Source organism: Eschscholzia californica, unplaced genomic scaffold, assembly GCF_041429995.1.
Source record: "Eschscholzia californica isolate CP2 unplaced genomic scaffold, dmEscCali1.0.p SCAF_4, whole genome shotgun sequence".
NCBI lineage: Eukaryota > Viridiplantae > Streptophyta > Magnoliopsida > Ranunculales > Papaveraceae > Eschscholzia > Eschscholzia californica.
This window is the reverse complement of record NW_028238461.1, coordinates 20,702,326-20,719,321: the sequence shown is the minus strand read 5'-3', so window position 1 is coordinate 20,719,321 and position 16,996 is coordinate 20,702,326. Positions and strand designations below refer to the sequence as shown.

General features: G+C 36.6%; 1 protein-coding gene across 1 annotated transcript; it reads left to right on the top strand.

The window, feature by feature from the left end:
• The first annotated feature begins 6,431 nt into the window (after positions 1-6,431).
• On the top strand, positions 6,432-8,936 carry LOC147543561 (serine/threonine-protein kinase RIPK-like). The gene is made up of 4 exons (XM_086636440.1): positions 6,432-7,037; positions 7,201-7,336; positions 7,854-7,990; positions 8,115-8,936. The coding sequence occupies exons 1-4, from the start codon at positions 6,654-6,656 to the stop codon at positions 8,766-8,768; spliced, it is 1,311 nt and encodes a 436-aa protein (XP_086492566.1). The 5' UTR covers positions 6,432-6,653; the 3' UTR covers positions 8,769-8,936.
• The last annotated feature ends 8,060 nt before the right edge of the window (positions 8,937-16,996 follow it).

The following is a 16,996-nucleotide window of genomic DNA, read 5'->3' as shown; positions in this document are numbered from 1 at the left end:
TTATTTCTCTGCATTTTCCCTCCTCTCTGTTATTCAGTTTTTTTGTTCTTTTTTGTTCTCTCTCTTTGTAATTGTAGACAGGGACGGATCTACAGCCATACCAAGAGGGGTCATGGCCCCCCTCGGCTGGCTGCAAATCCATTTAGGAATGGCTGATTGCTCACCCGGTGAATGACATATATAGCTTTCAATTCAAAACCATATAGATATGTGGGGCGGATAAGATGGTATTGATGGGAGTTGTGAGCGCGAGGGACTCAAGTTCGAGTCTTGTTGGGCTCAGATTTTTCTAATCTTTATAAAGTTTTTGGTTCAACACCCAACAAAAACAATTTTTGTTAACTTTTTTTTGTTAATGTAGTACTTTATTAATCGATGGAATTAACTAATTTTATCTAATGAATCGATTATAAAATAAATAAATTTTTTAATAAAGACACTATTGTTTCATATTTCGGTTTACATTTTCGTAATTCAAGTAAACAATTTAGACGCAAAATTTCGTCTTTTTGAAGTTTTTTGGAAAGACAATTAAAATATAACAAAAAATTATATATTATAGTTCATTAGAGCGACTGCACTTTCTAGGACCAACAAGTTGTGAATTAAATTGTGCTTTCAAATTTAAATCATCAGTTTTATCATATAACTCCGTAATTATTAAGAAATGTGGTTTAATACCGGCCCCCCTTGATTTCTGGTTCTGGTTTCGTCCCTGATCATAGACAAAGGAATTCTTAAAGCCCTTCAATTGGGATTTAAGTCTCTTGCCTGAGATTTCAAATCTAAGACGAGGAGATTCTCTTATTGGTTTAAATCAGTACAGATAAATTGACAAAAATTCATTTATCTAGGTGGAAATCTAAAGAGAAACTAAATGAGGATGATGATAGTTCTAATGGAGGATGAAAGAGAAAAAAGAGACAAAGACAAAAAATATACCAGACTCTTTATAAAATCTTTGGTCGATAGTTGGTTGATTGTCCATTAGCATTCTGCTTCATACAAATAAGAATGGAAAGAATACACAGTATAAATTAGTGTAAATTTTAAAGAGGTTTTAACTACATAAGCAAAAAAAATAAGTAAAAAACCAAAAAAACATGATTATTATTCAGGTAGAAAAACATACAAAGACGAAATACTCTTCTATCATTATGTGTAAATAATTTTTTTTTATTTTTTTCTCTTTAAACTTTAAATTTATACAACTTTTTCTTGAGATATCGGATGTCTATAAAATTCATATATTTAGAAAGGAATTGCATTAGCTTTCAACCAGACTTACAATATTATTGTAAAAAAAAATCAATAGAAAACGGCGTTTTTTTCTTTCTATTTTTCTCAAACTGGGTTTGTAGTTCTTGCAAACAAGATTAGCAAAATGCATGTAAAATGCAAATTGGGTTTGCAAAATGTAAACTAGATTTGAAAAATGTAGACTGGAAACTTGATTTGCAAGCTTCGTAGAATGCAATCATGGGTTGCATATCTTGCAAAATTGATTTGGAAATCGAGGACAAAATTTCTTCTTCTTCAAATCTGAAAATTTCTTCTTTATTATCATCAAATTATTTAAGGTTTCAGATCTGGTTGCAGATCAACATCGAAATCATCGTCATAATCAGATTCATCAAATTAGGGTACCAATTTTTTTTAGAGTTTGTCGTCATCAACATCAAATTAATCACCTCAGATGTTGTAATCCTTTTTTTCTTGAAATCTTCGTAGGTAAAAATACAAAATCGATTAGCTTTGATTTCATTCTATTTTGCAGCTAAAGTTAAAGTAGAATGAAAGTAAAGAGAAACTCGTATCCCTGAGTTGTTCATCACAAGGAGAGGGAGGAAGTGAAGAAATTAGTGTAGAGAGAAAATAGCCACAACAACGCCATTTTCTCACTTTTCTTTTCTCTTTACAGGTACATGATTACTAATTAGAATGAAAAATCATAAATCTAACTAATTCTAAATCGTTTCGAGTGAGGTCAACGCCATCTTAAACTTGATCTATTATTACCCATAACATTTTGTTAACTTCTACTTAATAAAAATAGATCTAGATTTTTTTTGTTATTATGAAATATTTTTGACCCAAATATCCATACTCCTAAATAAAAAAGAATTACTTATGAGTTCAAGTTAATTAATCGGAAATATCTCTTTTCTTGAAACACTGAAAGACAAAACAAATAAATAAAGTGAGAAGCTAAAAAACATTGGACGCGCAGACACGTCCTATTGGGATGGAAATTCGCCGCGGGGGGGACCGTTATTAAACGCGGGGCAAAAACAAAAGTCCCGAAAGGCTGATACCCCAAATTTATTCTTCATTGACAATGACGTAGTCGTGGTCGCCGCCGTTATTTTAAGCTTAAACTACCAAATTACCCTTTGACTTCGAAACTAGGCGTCAAAACAGACAGAAGTTTCGGCTGGTTTACCTACTCATTAGTTGACAAAAATACCCTTTCATATTACTTATGGGAGAAAATTGTCTTCCCAGTTTATTCGTAATTGTACAAGACCTCCTCTATTAAGATATTTCACTTTTCTTGATGAGATATTAAGATATTTCACTTATTCCTAATCAGCCTTCTAGAACTCTTACTTGAAGTGCCTGTGACAGAAACCTCCTCTCACATGTTCAATCACGTGGAGATAGAAATCTTGTTTCTCTCATAGACAGTTCAAGTGAGAAACGAAAGAGGCGGGTCATTAGATTTGTTGATTTGCAAAAAAGCGTTAATGAAAATGACACATTAATTGTTTTTTTCTCTACCAAGATATTGTACTCATTCGCTCTAACATAAATGAAAATATCTTTTGAAGTTATTTTTCAACGAAAATGCGAGTATAGTTAAGTTTTAAACCATGACCAATTTAACAATTAGTATTCAGACATGAGAACATGATTCAAGTTAATTTTGAAACATGCATTCACAAAAAAGAACAAACTAATTTGTGGTAAACAACGTTGTTTAATGAATGAACAAACTGCACATAATTGGATTTGGCTTTCACATCGACTTATTAAAAAACCTATATATGTAATTAAAATTTACTAATATATATTATAAAATAATAAACTGAAATTCGTAGTTACGCGTAAATCTCTCCACTTGGAAAATAGGTTCAAATTTTTCAACGAAAGAAAAACTAGGTTCAAATTTTTCAACAAAAAAAATAGGTTCAAATTTATAATTGAAAAGTGAAATTAATAATTAGTAAATTTACGAAGTTAAAATGGATTATTAACTATATAATAATCGAACCAAACATTTTAGGGTAGGTTTGTAGATTTTACAGTTGTAATTGAGGTTCCATTTTTTAGGACTGCCAATTCTACCTCTTGATTGACTTGGCCTCATTCCTGTGGCCCTCTATTAAATTGTTAGTATAATGAAAAGAAGGTCAATAGAAGAATATTTCAAAAAGTTAATCTGAACAAGAACAACTTGATCGAACTTTAAGGTGTAATTTGGAGTGCTAATTAGTAAATAAAACCAACTAATTACATCTCAAGTAAGGCCGCTGAATTTGAATCAAGACAAAAAAAAAAAAAAAAATCTGTCTTTAGGCAGTTCAATAGTCAAGGAATTGCCAACTCTTTTCATGAAGAAACTTTGAAAAGTCAAAGTAAAAGAGAAGTATCTAATTTCTAGATTACACACTGTCTTATCTATATTGGTCAGGAACTTTGAAAACAAGGGGCATATATATTGGTAACCCTATACTCGTTAGGTTTGGTTATAGTACTCTAAAACGATGAATGCTCTTCCAATCTTTCATTGATAAAAGAACTGAGTTCGATAAATAAAAAATACGTTAAAGTGTCGCAGATTGCTCCACGGTTGAAAATATAAAATTTTATATTGGGATTGTTTGATAGGGGATACAGGGGATGTGTCTATGGTGTACCTCGTCGACTCACTGCAAAGGCCCATTTCTTTTGTACAATTTCTTTGGATTTGGTCATACATAATGTCAATTAGGTTTGGTATGTCAGAACATAGACATGAAAACAAGGGGAGTGCTACCATGACAAACAATGTTGACTTAGTGATTAATTTCACTAAAAGACAAATAAAATTAAAATTTGACTACGACTTAACCCGCGTGAATCATTAAGTCATAAATTAATTCAAGATCTTTTGTACACTTGACATTTTCCTAAAAACGACAGTAGCTCAACTGATTTGTTAGTCGTGTTTGGAATAAAAGACTGTGATTCAAGTTAGAGTGCTTGACACTAGGCCCCTCAATTCTTTGCCATAACCCTGATTTATATATTATGATATGTCACATTCTAAATGATGAAAAAAAACATTCGGTCTTAAATATGTGTTGAGACATTTACTACATAAAAACCAAAAATTAATATAATAGATGTAACCGACTAATAAAATATATGAATGAGTTAGGTTAACATTGTGCCACTTTTCTTTTTACTTTTTTCTCATACTATATATCAAATGAATGCTTTATTGATTGCTGATAATTCATTTCCTTGTGTGACTCTCATTAGTGGTTTGTACAATATTCAACTCAAAAAGCACAGTGGGAAATTGTGGAAGTAACCCGTTTCTTATCATGGAAAAGTCGAACGCCTTCACGCTTGTTTGGAGCTGCCTTCCTTTTGCCAACCACAATAGACAAATAAGCGAGTAAAAAGAAATTAGAAAAAGACATATGCACTATCTTCCGTCTTAATATTGGGAATGCTATTCTTCTCTTACGTAATGATGAATTAATGATGTGTCATCATTCTTCATGGCATATCAATGTTCGGTTGTAATTCTTAGGTCTTAATATTTGGAATTCATAGTTCACACAATATCACTTTGGTAACTTTCACTTATTGAGTGAAATAACATTTTTTACTGATAAAAAATAACAACTACAGACTTGAAGTCCAACATTTTCTGAGGAAACCCAATAGACCGTGGCTCTCGATTGTCATGATCGTAGGTTCGTAGTCATCAACTTCTCTTTTTGTTGAATACATATTTCATTTCATGATTTTTAGGACCGTTCTAATGTTTAATATTGTTTTTTATAACACTATATGAGATTTTTTTTTCCATCCTGATTGTCTAATAACCATCCAAAAAAGTAAGATATGATTATTAGGTCACCTCTAGTTCCGCTTAAAATGAATTTAAATTGAAAGCAGTGGCATACTTTATATCAAAAAAGAAAGAGATATAGTTTATGTGATTCTTCCTCATCCCAGAAATAACTGAAAAGTACTCTCTCTCTAACTAAAAATCACTAGAATGTATTGGATGTTTAATTCATTTTATCATACAATGCCATTAAGTCAAGTGGTAGAGTTGTCTCTAACTGCATGGATGGAGAGAAAACTAAACCTGATTTTATTAGGTACGTAAAGGGTCGGGTGTTTCCACCCCTTGACAATTTCAAATAGTATAAAAAAATATAAAAAAATATCCCTTGCAAATTATGATTACATTTTATTACATGAATGCATCTAACTTCATGAGTAGATGCGAGATTAACAATTTTGACAGTCAATATAATCAAGATTTCTCAAGTTATTCGAAGATGTCTTAGATATTATATTTTTGACTCTTTCTGATTTTACGTCGACAGTCAAGACTCTTCTCGCATTCTGCTTTATTTCGAACGTAATACATTTCTTTTTGTTAGGGTACATGAAATAAGTTTGCCCCTTGGCTTACCACTAAGCTTAAATGCATCAAATTCCAATACCAACTTTCAAATAAGGAGATAGCTAGCTAGATCAACAAAAGAGAGAATTTTTTTTTTTCGGAAACCGATTACATTGTCGTACAATTGGCATTGAATACATCAAAAATGTGATAAGCTTGCTATCCGCCCACTCAAACTCTAACATGACCTGGCTTATAGCCCACTCAAACATAACCTGGCCTAATACATATTGTTTCATTTCACAATTTTTAGGACCTCTAGGAATTTCTAGAGTTTATGTCAACACCTTGGAACCACTTGGGCTACCAGTCAAAAAAAAAAAAAAAAAAAAAAAAAAAAAAAAAGAAGGGAGAAATTTATGACACAAGGTAGAAGGTGAAATTTCCTTTAGTCAAATATGCCTCTTGAGGAAAAAACCTTGTTTCATAATAATTATAAACCAATATCAATAACTTACTATGCAACATGGTTTTAGTATTCAAAATTGAGAAATAATCAAGAAAGACTCCTTCCGACTTCATCAAAAAAAAAAAAAGACTCCTTCCCTCTCCTATCCTCCCCCTTTCTTTCTTTGTGCTTGGCAGTTGTCAAATGTCACTTTCTCTCTCTACTCTAGCTTTTCCCCCTCATGACCTTTAATCTTTAAAATAAATAAAAAAATATAGATATAGTTTTAAATGAGTTAACCTTTTTTTTTGTTAAGATATATATTGAGCCTCACACACCAATAACACTACCAAATCTCCAACACCACCTCTCTCTCTCTCTCTCTCTCTCTCTCTCTCTCTCTCTCTCTCTCTCTCTCTCTCTCTCTATAGCTCTCTTCTGTTTCTAATTCTATATATTCATTACTTGTGTTAACCAAATTAACAGTACTTTTACTTCATTACCCATCTCCTCTTACCCCTTTCTCTCTCTAAATTCTATCTCTCTCTCTACTCTGAAATTTGAAACAATATGAAGAGTTTGTTGAGATCACTAATTCCTGCTTGTTATAAGGACCAAAGTACACCATCAAAACCAAAAAGCAAAGATAGCAAGAAACCAAATTCTAATTCAAGAATATCAATTTTGGATTTAAGTAATCCGGGTTCATCTTCATCCATATCAGCTAGTGATATTTCGAATTCTCTTCTGGGTTCAAATCTTCATGTCTTCACCTTTACAGAATTGAAGACAATCACTCAAAGTTTCTCACCAAGTAATTTTATTGGTGAAGGCGGGTTCGGGCCGGTTCACAAAGGTTTCATTGATGATAAGTTACGACCCGGATTAAAAGCTCAACCCGTTGCTGTTAAGCTCTTGGATTTACAAGGATTTCAAGGCCATAGAGAATGGCTGGTGAGAATTTACTCAACTACCCTTTGTTTCATCTTTCTGTTTTTGGACAATTCTACCCTTTTGGATTATTTTGGATATTCAATTAGAGTAGGATACAATTTTTAAGATTGGTTTTTTGTTTACGTACTTATATTTACGTGGTTATCTCTTTGAAATCATACAGGCAGAGGTGATATTTCTAGGGCAATTAAGACATTCTCATCTAGTTAAATTGATCGGGTATTGCTGGGAAGACGAGAACAGACTCCTAGTATACGAGTACATGCCACGAGGAAGCTTAGAGAATCACTTATTTCGAAGTACGTTCACTCAACTATATTATTATAGACTTAATACAATTTTATATAGTTTAATATTAGTATTGTATTACCACTATGAATTAAGGGCAGTTTAGTCTCAAAGAGTTTATTGGAATTTTTGTTGGATTAGGTATAAAAAGAAAATTTGAAAAAGTCTATTTCTTGTTGCACAAGAGGCTAGATAAATATATTCTTTGAACTTAAAAAAAGTAGTCTACTATTGCAACTTCTAAAATTAGCCAAAGAAAAAATCAAAACCTAACTCACAAGCAAGAAACAACTAAAATTTCCTCCTATATTTCACTAGACATTTTTATTAGTTTTTCTTGTATATTATAGTGTTCTTCTAGAAGTATTGAAAATATCATCTTTAATAGAATCACCCTTAACAAAACCCAATTTGCAAGATTAATATTTGTTATATAAAAATTGATTGATATAGATAAAAGTTATGAAAATTAAAATTTTAAGTTTTACATTTATTATAATGATTACTGATTTTATATTTATGATGCAGAATACGGTGCCGCCTTACCATGGGCTGCAAGGATTAAAATTGCACTAGGAGCTGCAAAAGGTCTTGCTTTCCTACATGAAACAGATAAACCTGTAATTTATCGAGATTTCAAAGCATCAAACATTTTATTAGATGCGGTAAGTTCTCTTTTGTACTCTTAAGTATACCTTTTGTACTTAGTTATGCATAAGTCACAATGTTATACTAATCTTATCCTAATTAATTACTTGTTAATGACATTTCTTTACCTTTTCGTAACAGGATTACACTGCTAAACTCTCAGATTTTGGGCTAGCCAAAGACGGTCCAGAAGGAGATGAGACCCATGTTTCAACTCGGGTTATGGGTACGCAAGGTTATGCTGCCCCGGAGTATGTTATGACAGGTCATTTGACAACATTGAGCGACGTTTATAGTTTCGGAGTAGTACTTTTGGAACTATTAACAGGAAGACGGTCAATGGATAAAAATCGGCCAAATAGGGAATACAATCTTGTAGAATGGGCTAGACCTTCATTGAATGACTCACGGAAGCTAAGTCGGATTATTGACCCACGACTTGATGGACAATACTCAACCAAAGCAGCTCAAAAGGCAGCCGCATTGGCTTTCCTATGCTTGAGCCATCATCCAAAGCCTAGACCTACAATGAGCAATGTGGTTAAGATTTTGGAATCACTTCAAGACAGTGATGACATACCGATTGGACCATTTGTGTATACGGTTCCGACTGAACCTGAAAAAACAGAACCAAAGAAGGAAAAAGAATCAAACCACCAACATCAACGCCAAGGTCGCAGACATCGGGTGAGAACAACACCACGGTCTGGAACAGTTTATGCCGATACAAACCTTCAAAATAGTTCGGAAAATAGTTTAAGACCTCAAAACAAGATAAATCAAAGCCAAGAATAGACCTAAAAGACTTGTAAAATTCTATTGTATAGATGCATTTTTTCAAAGATTTAATTGTAAAAGGTATAGTAATTAATACATATGTGTAAATGGGTGAGTTTAGGGACTTCAAAATGTGTGGATTATTTATTGGTAAAGTGATAATACATGAGGTAACTATTCTTTTTTAGATATTATTATGTTTGTAAGTGTGAAAATATAAATACCTTGATGATTGTCACTCTCGGATGAAGCCGAGAGAGAGACTTGATTGATGTCTCGGTTATAACCGAGTAGACACTCGAAGGTGACGAGTGGAAGAAGATGATGATGATGATCACACTCGGTGAAGCCGAGTGGGAGAAGAAGAAGATGAAGTCTCGGTTTGATCCGAGAGAGAGAGACAAGTTATTAGTGGTAGGGATGAATACTTTGGTAAATTACCTTTTATTATTCACAATAACTTAACTTTACAATGTGTATGGCTATGTATATATAGGATACAAAGAAGAGATTGAAAACTACTAAAACTCTATGATAGTTATCTAAATATAATCCTAACTACTAAGGAATCCTACTTGTAATAGGATTCCTATGGGACCAAGTCCACTCGGTTTGGCCGAGTGGAGTGGACCTTCCAACACTCCCCCTCAAGTTAGAGCGGGAATGGAAGTAACGCCTAACTTGCCAATTATGTTCTTGAACGGTTTTGCCCCAAGTGGCTTTGTGAAGATATCCGCTAACTGATTTTCTGTACTGGTGAAGCGTGTGGCAATGACGTTGTCTTTGATCTTTTCACGAACGATGTGGCAATCTATCTCGATGTGTTTTGTTCGTTCGTGGAAGACGGGATTATCAGCAATGTGGAGAGCGGCCCGATTGTCACAGTAAACTGTCATCGAGTCGGAGTGGTCGATTCCAAAATCAAGTAGTAAATACTTGAGCCATTGTAGTTCGCATGTGAGGATGGCTAAAGCTCGATATTCTGCTTCAGCCGAAGATTTGGCAACTCTGGGTTGCTTCTTTGATTTCCAAGAGATAGGGCTGGACCCTATCATTGTGAAGTATCTAGTAGTCGATCTACGGGTTGAAGGGCAGCCAGCCCAATCCGAATCACAGTATCCTGTAATATGGAGAGAGCTGTCTGCGGATAAGAAAACTCCTTTATCAAGGGTACCTTTCAAGTATCGTAGTACGCGGTGAGCGGCGTCTAAGTGTACTTGGCTAGGTGTTTGCATGAATTGAATGAGGTTATTTACGGCATAGGTGATATCTGACCGTGTAACCGTTAGGTAAAGTAATCGACCGATTAGACGGCTAGTAAACCGACGGGTCTGGCAAAGGTGTGCCGTCGGTGGGACTGAGACGGAGTTTCTGTTCCATGGGAAACTCAGAAGGACGTGCAGCGGTGAGTCCAGAATCTTTCAAAATATCAAGGGCATATTTCCGTTGACATAGGAATATGCCTTGTGATGAGCGAGATACTTCGATACCAAGGAAGTATTGTAAACGACCCAGATCTTTCAGTGAGAAAGCAGTATTTAGGAATAATTTTAACTGGGAAATAGCATTATCATTATTTCCTGTAATAATTATGTCGTCTACATAGACGAGAACGTAAATTTGAGTGGAGTGAGAACGAAAAGTAAAAAGAGAGTAGTCGCATTTAGATTGCGAAAAACCCCGTTCGATGAGAACGGAGGAAAATTTTGAGAACCATTGACGGGAGGCTTGCTTAAGGCCGTACAGAGATTTATGAAGCCGACATACTTTAGACTCCCCCTGAGATGAAAAACCGGGGGGAAGTTTCATGTAAACTTCTTCATTCAGATCACCTTGAAGGAATGCGTTGTTAACGTCCAATTGGTGTAGCGCCCAGCCTTTAATGGCGGCAAGAGAGAGAAGAACACGAACAGTTACCAGTTTTGCAACTGGTGCAAAAGTGTCACTGTAATCTATTCCCTCGATTTGGGTGTAGCCCTTGGCCACTAAACGGGCTTTGTAACGTTCGATTGAACCGTCAGATTTGAACTTGACTTTGTACACCCATTTGCAACCAATAGGTCTTTTGCCGGGTGGTAGGCTGGTGATAGTCCAGGTTTGATTTTCTTCCAAGGCGGAGATTTCTTTTGCCATAGCATCTCTCCAATGTGAAGATTTCATTGCTTGAGTGAAAGAGCTAGGTTCGGTAGTAGATAGTACCGATGATAAAAATTGTTGATGAGATGTAGAAAACGAGTTTATAGAAAAGTAGTTTTCAAGTGGATACTTGACAATATTCGTGTTAGAACATACGTAATCGTTAAGATAGGACGGTGGGCGTCGTGACTGGGATGGACGGCCGGAATCCGGAGCCCCATCATCTGTTGACGAAACGGATTGAGAAGAACCGTCAAGGACGGTCGTGTCGGCAGCAGCCGAAGAAGCCCCGGAATTGGGGCTGACCGCAGCGTCAACAGGGGCGTCTGAAGGCACCCCTGTATCAGTCAATGGATCAGGGACTGATCCAGCAGAGGTGTCTGAAGGCACCTCTATATCAGCATATCGGTCAGGAACCGATCCAGCAGGGGTGTCTGAAGGCACCCCTGTATCGGTATCACTGACCGGGACGTCGGCAGCAGCAGGCACCTCGGTGTCATTGCTGCTGTTAGACAGGAAATTAATTGTCGCCGGAAAGGCAATGTCCTCATCGTCGATTGAGAGGAATGGTGTCGGACGAGGAGAAGAGTTTGTCGCCGAAGGTGAGGAGGCGGACATAGGGAATTGATTTTCAATGAATGTGACGTCTCTAGAGACGAATATTCTTTTTATGGAGATATCGTAGATACGATATCCTTTCTGTCCACTTGGATAGCCAAGGAAGATGCCGGCGGAAGAACGAGCATCCATCTTTGTTTTGACTAGAGGAATACGAGCAAAACAAAGGCATCCGAACACACGTAAGTGGGAAAGGTTCGGAGGAGTACCCATGAGGACTTCATGTGGTGATTTTCCAAGAAGGATAGGTGTTGGTAATTTGTTTATGAGATAGACGGCGGTTAAAACGCATTCTCCCCAAAAGGATAGAGGGAGGTGAGCTTGAAGACGCAAAGAACGAGCCACCTCAAGAATGTGGCGATGTTTGCGTTCGACAACCCCGTTTTGTTGGGGTGTGTAGGTACAACTACGTTGGTGGGTAATCCCTTTTTCAAGAAGCCAACTTTGTAGTGAATTATTCATGTATTCGGATCCATTGTCGGATCGAATTGTTTTTATTTTGCAATCGAATTGCGTATGAACGTAATTAATTTTTTTTATAGTTAACGTATTTGAGTCCGATTTTGAACTCATGAGAAATATCCAAGTACAACGAGAAAAATCGTCGACAAGGGTTAAGAAATAACGACACCCGGAGGTGGAGGGAACCGGAAAGGGACCCCATAAATCTACATGTACTAACTCAAATATATGAGAGGAAGAAGTAGTATAGTAGGAAAAGGTAATCAACATTGTTTTAAAAGTGGGCATACTTCGCACGGTACTTTATTTGATAAAAAAACTAAAATTCATACATGGAAGCTTAGAATTAAAGTATTGAAAACGGGAAAAAGAAGGATGGCCTAAACGTTTATGCCATAAAACAAAAGACTCATGACTAGAACTATCTCGAACTAAATTTGAAACCGAAAGGATGGGATGCTTCGTGCGAAGAAAGTAAAGGTCGTCATGAAGACTGCCAAGCCCAATCTTTGTCCTCGTTGTTCGGTCCTGAAAAAGACATAAGTCATTATCAAACAAGACGGTACAACCAAGGGATTTAGAAACTTGAGATATAGATATGAGATTAAATTGAAAAGATGGAATATGAAGCACATCTTGTAAATAAAATCTATTGGAAAAATAGATAAAACCAATATGGTGCACCTTAACCCGTGAACCGTCGGGTAATCGAACGTATAGGTCTGGAGGTGCAAGAGAATATGAAGAAAAACGAGAGAGAGCCGAACATATATGTTTAGCGGCTCCGGAATCAATAACCCAAGGAGGATGAAAAGATGAAATATACTTACCGGTGAGATTAACAAGAGGATCTTTGTTGAGACAGAGAGAGGTTGTGGCCTGTTTGTGTTGATCTAATAATGCCAAAACCGATTGATATTGTTCCGGGGTGAGCGATGTTGCTGTAGGCACCCCCGGTCCAGCTTGGTCCGAGACCGAAGCAGCCAACGGCTCTTGCCGAGCTCGGGTCCGGTTTCGTTGATCGTAGTTTGGCGGGTATCCATGGATTTTGAAACATGTGGAAACGTCATGTCCATGGATCCTGCAGTTGTCACAATATGGTCGTGGTCGCTTGTTTCTTTGTTTATCCGATCCATCAACACGATTGTGATTATATGAGTTTGAACCAACGGCAAGGGCAGCAGTATTTTTTGAGTCAATATTCATGGGAGTAACAAGGTTTTTTTGAACTTCTTCCTGTTTGATAAGTGAATGAATACGAAGGATAGATGGGAAGGGTTCGATCAACAAAATTTGACTCCGAATAGAGGAGAATCTATCATTGAGACCTTGAAGAAATTCCATAGCTCTATCTTGGTTGGTTCTTTCAATCAAGGAACGAGCATGGCCACATATACAAGGTTCAGTTATTAACAAGGAATTGAGTTCATCTTGAAGAGCCTTGAGATTTGTGAAGTATGTAGAAACATCCGAATTCTCTTGTTTGAGACAAGAAATAGCTCTCTTTAATTGAAAGATTTTAGGAGCATTGGTTTGATGGAATCAATCAAAAAGATTTTTCCAAATATCGAAGGCGGTTTCATCATATAAGATGGATGATCGAAGAGGTGGATCAACCGAATTGATTAGCCAACTAGAAACGAGATCGTTACATCGGCCCCATTGAACTAATTCATTAGGATCGGTGGGTGGTTCGATACTCCCATCAACGAATCCTAGTTTGCCTTTAGCTCGTAAGGCTTTTGTCATTCCTCGTGACCATGAGGAGTAGTTATCACCGGTTAGAAGTGGTGTGATGACAATGGTGGTGGGAGAGTCCGAATGATGAACATCAAACGGGCCACCATTAGAAGTATAATGAACTTGAGTAGTTTCCGAAGTTTCGGGAGTAGTCATGGTTTAAAAAAAATTGGCTCTTATACCATTTGAAAATATAAATACCTTGATGATTGTCACTCTCGGATGAAGCCGAGAGAGAGACTTGATTGATGTCTCGGTTATAACCGAGTAGACACTCGAAGGTGACGAGTGGAAGAAGATGATGATGATCACACTCGATGAAGCCGAGTGGGAGAAGAAGATGAAGTCTCGGTTTGATCCGAGAGAGAGAGACAAGTTATTAGTGGTAGGGATGAATACTTTGGTAAAATACCTTTTATTATTCACAATAACTTAACTTTACAATGTGTATGGCTATGTATATATAGGATACAAAGAAGAGATTGAAAACTACTAAAACTCTATGATAGTTATCTAAATATAATCCTAACTACTAAGGAATCCTAGTTGTAATAGGATTCCTGTGGGACCAAGTCCACTCGGTTTGGCCGAGTGGAGTGGACCTTCCAACAGTAAGTTTTATATCTAGTGAAAGAAAATAGACAATATATTGTTGCTTATTGGGTCGGTCTGACTAGTCCGAAAATGGATGGGTCAGCCCGACAACTTTTACCCTAGTTCGGATTCACTGTTTGGTCGGGTCCAGTCTGGCCAGCCAGACTCGAAATCAAATCCTATAACCCGGGCTCGCTTGGCCTGCGTTCTTACAGGCTAGGCTGCCCTAAAACGGTCGGGCCTGATAAACAACACTTACACAACATAATTAAGCTTCTAACAACTAAACAAAGACTTACAACCATAAATTTGTTTACTTAGTTGAGGATTTGTTAGATGTGGCATGCTTGATGGAACTTGCAAACCCTAGCTGTCATGTCCAAATTCTGGTGTGGTTTGTTTAAACCAACAAACACATCATAAAAAGCTTGTATTAATTTGGTCTTCTTTTGAGCTAATTGTTCTTCAACTAATTAACTAATTTAATTAAAATTAATGATTTAATACTTGAGGTCAGACAAATACCAACCACCATACTAATTAAAGTCAAGTTTCAAACATGTTGGCCAAATCTTAGGCAACTTTTATAGAAAAGGAAAAAGTAATTTAGATTCCAACTCTTACTAATTTTCTAGAAAGGGAGATTAATTCAATTAATTAGGGTTACAAGGCGACACCCCTTTCTCAATTAAAAAAAGGAAGATAACTTTAAAATTTATCTTTGATTTATTTAAAATAAACTTATTAATTATAGTTTGCGTTAGTCAACGGGTTAAAGAGTCTGACCTTGAAGTTCAGATATCAAAGCGGAAACTAGTGGTACGACATAACAAAGACAAGAAGAAAAGAAAAAGAAATACGGAAAACATGTGTCTTGCTACTATATATGTGTTTCCCGGAGAATAGGTTAACACACCACTCGGCTTCCTCTACCCATACTCCTGTCAAAGTAGCTTTGTCCAAATCAGAGATAAAATATGGACATTGAAAAAATAAATGTTCGATTGCTCGTCATCTTCTTTGTGATTCATGTATGATACACAATCTATCCAGACAGCTTACCCTCGGCCATGACCTCAAAGCTCTCTTCGTCTTTAATTTCCTCTTCATAGCCACCCAATTGATAAAAGCTATGCCGTGGAATACCCTCTTTACAACATACATTAATCTTCGTCTTGTCGTTCATTTAGTATCCAAACCGACCGATCCAAACAGATTTCAACGGTTTGGATACCGATCCAATAGTATTCCGGATTGGTTCGGATGTTAAAATGGCAAAACCGAGTGATTTGGATCGGTTTATGGATTTGGCTGACGGATAACCGAACAAACCGAACCAAACCATTTATTGCTATTTTTTATATATTATATATATAAATATAAATGATGAACGGTTGAGATTTAATAGTTAAGTTAGTTCCATGTTTGTTAATATCGTAGCTTAATGCATGTGTAACAGAAGTAAATGGCGTGGAGAGTTATAACTTAATTCAATAGTTAAGTAAGTTCCACGTTTTTAAGTCGAAACTGCGAAATTTTATATATGGTAAAATATCACAGGTGGTTCGGTTATCCAACCGATCCAAACCGTTCATGCATAGTTCGGATCGGTAACCGAACCAAACCATGAACGGATTGGTTCGGATTTAGGTTTGAAAAAACCGAACCCTCCGGTTTGGACTTTGGATTGGCCGAAAAAGTCAGTTATCCAACCGATGTTCACCCCTTTACGTAAGTGCCTTGTATAGTATTACTAAATACTAACTAGTCCTCTGCCAATCTGCCATCCCTCCAAGCTTAATGGATTCAAGAGTGTTAAAGACCCCACTCAGAGAGTGATTTCAAAATATGTTTGGAACCAGTAGCTATCCGCTCCGATGCTAATTATCACTCCATAAATTTGCTCGTCTTCCATCAGCAATGAGGTAGACTACTAATGGTGTTGCTTGGTCTCTGCTACCAAGGTATCATCATCAACACCATGAGTAGCTTTCGTAGTTTCGTGTACCTTCATAGACCAAAACTCATTATTACGAACAAGATTGTTCTTGACCTAACGAACCCGGCCCATAAATTTTCTTTTGTTAGTCATACGTGCCGGATGTTCATAGGCCATAGCTGTGTTTGGACTTTGGAGTCTCTATATACCACCTTTATACTTAGAGAGCCACACATCTTTCCAACTGCCGCAGTACCTCCACTATGTTCGAACCCCTTAAAAACATACCCAAAATTTGGATTAATTTCCTTGTAAACTGGTTTAGGATCGGAAAGACAAAGACACCCGTCCAAAATATGAGCATTCTACTCAACGCCGTGACCAGCTTACGTGAGGTACCTCACTTTTTAAATTTGCCCACGCCTCTTAATGCTGCCTATAAGTGGAAGATAACAACCATAAGATAGCCAGGAGGACAAAACTGGTAAGCCAAGGTACCCAATAGTTTGTTGAACCAGCCGAAACTGAAGAGCTGCTTGAGTCTGAGCTTGAACCTGTTCACTCACACCAGCAATAAATAAAGTGCTCTTGGCGACGTTCACCTGTAACCCCGTGCAATTGTACCAGTATCACCTCTCATAAAGATCATCAAATTGGCGGCAAAACATAGATGGGCGACTTTAGGGTCTTCACAACGAGGATGGAGTTTGAAGCTCCCCATTTCCTTTGCCCTTATTACAAGAGCAGAAAAACTTCC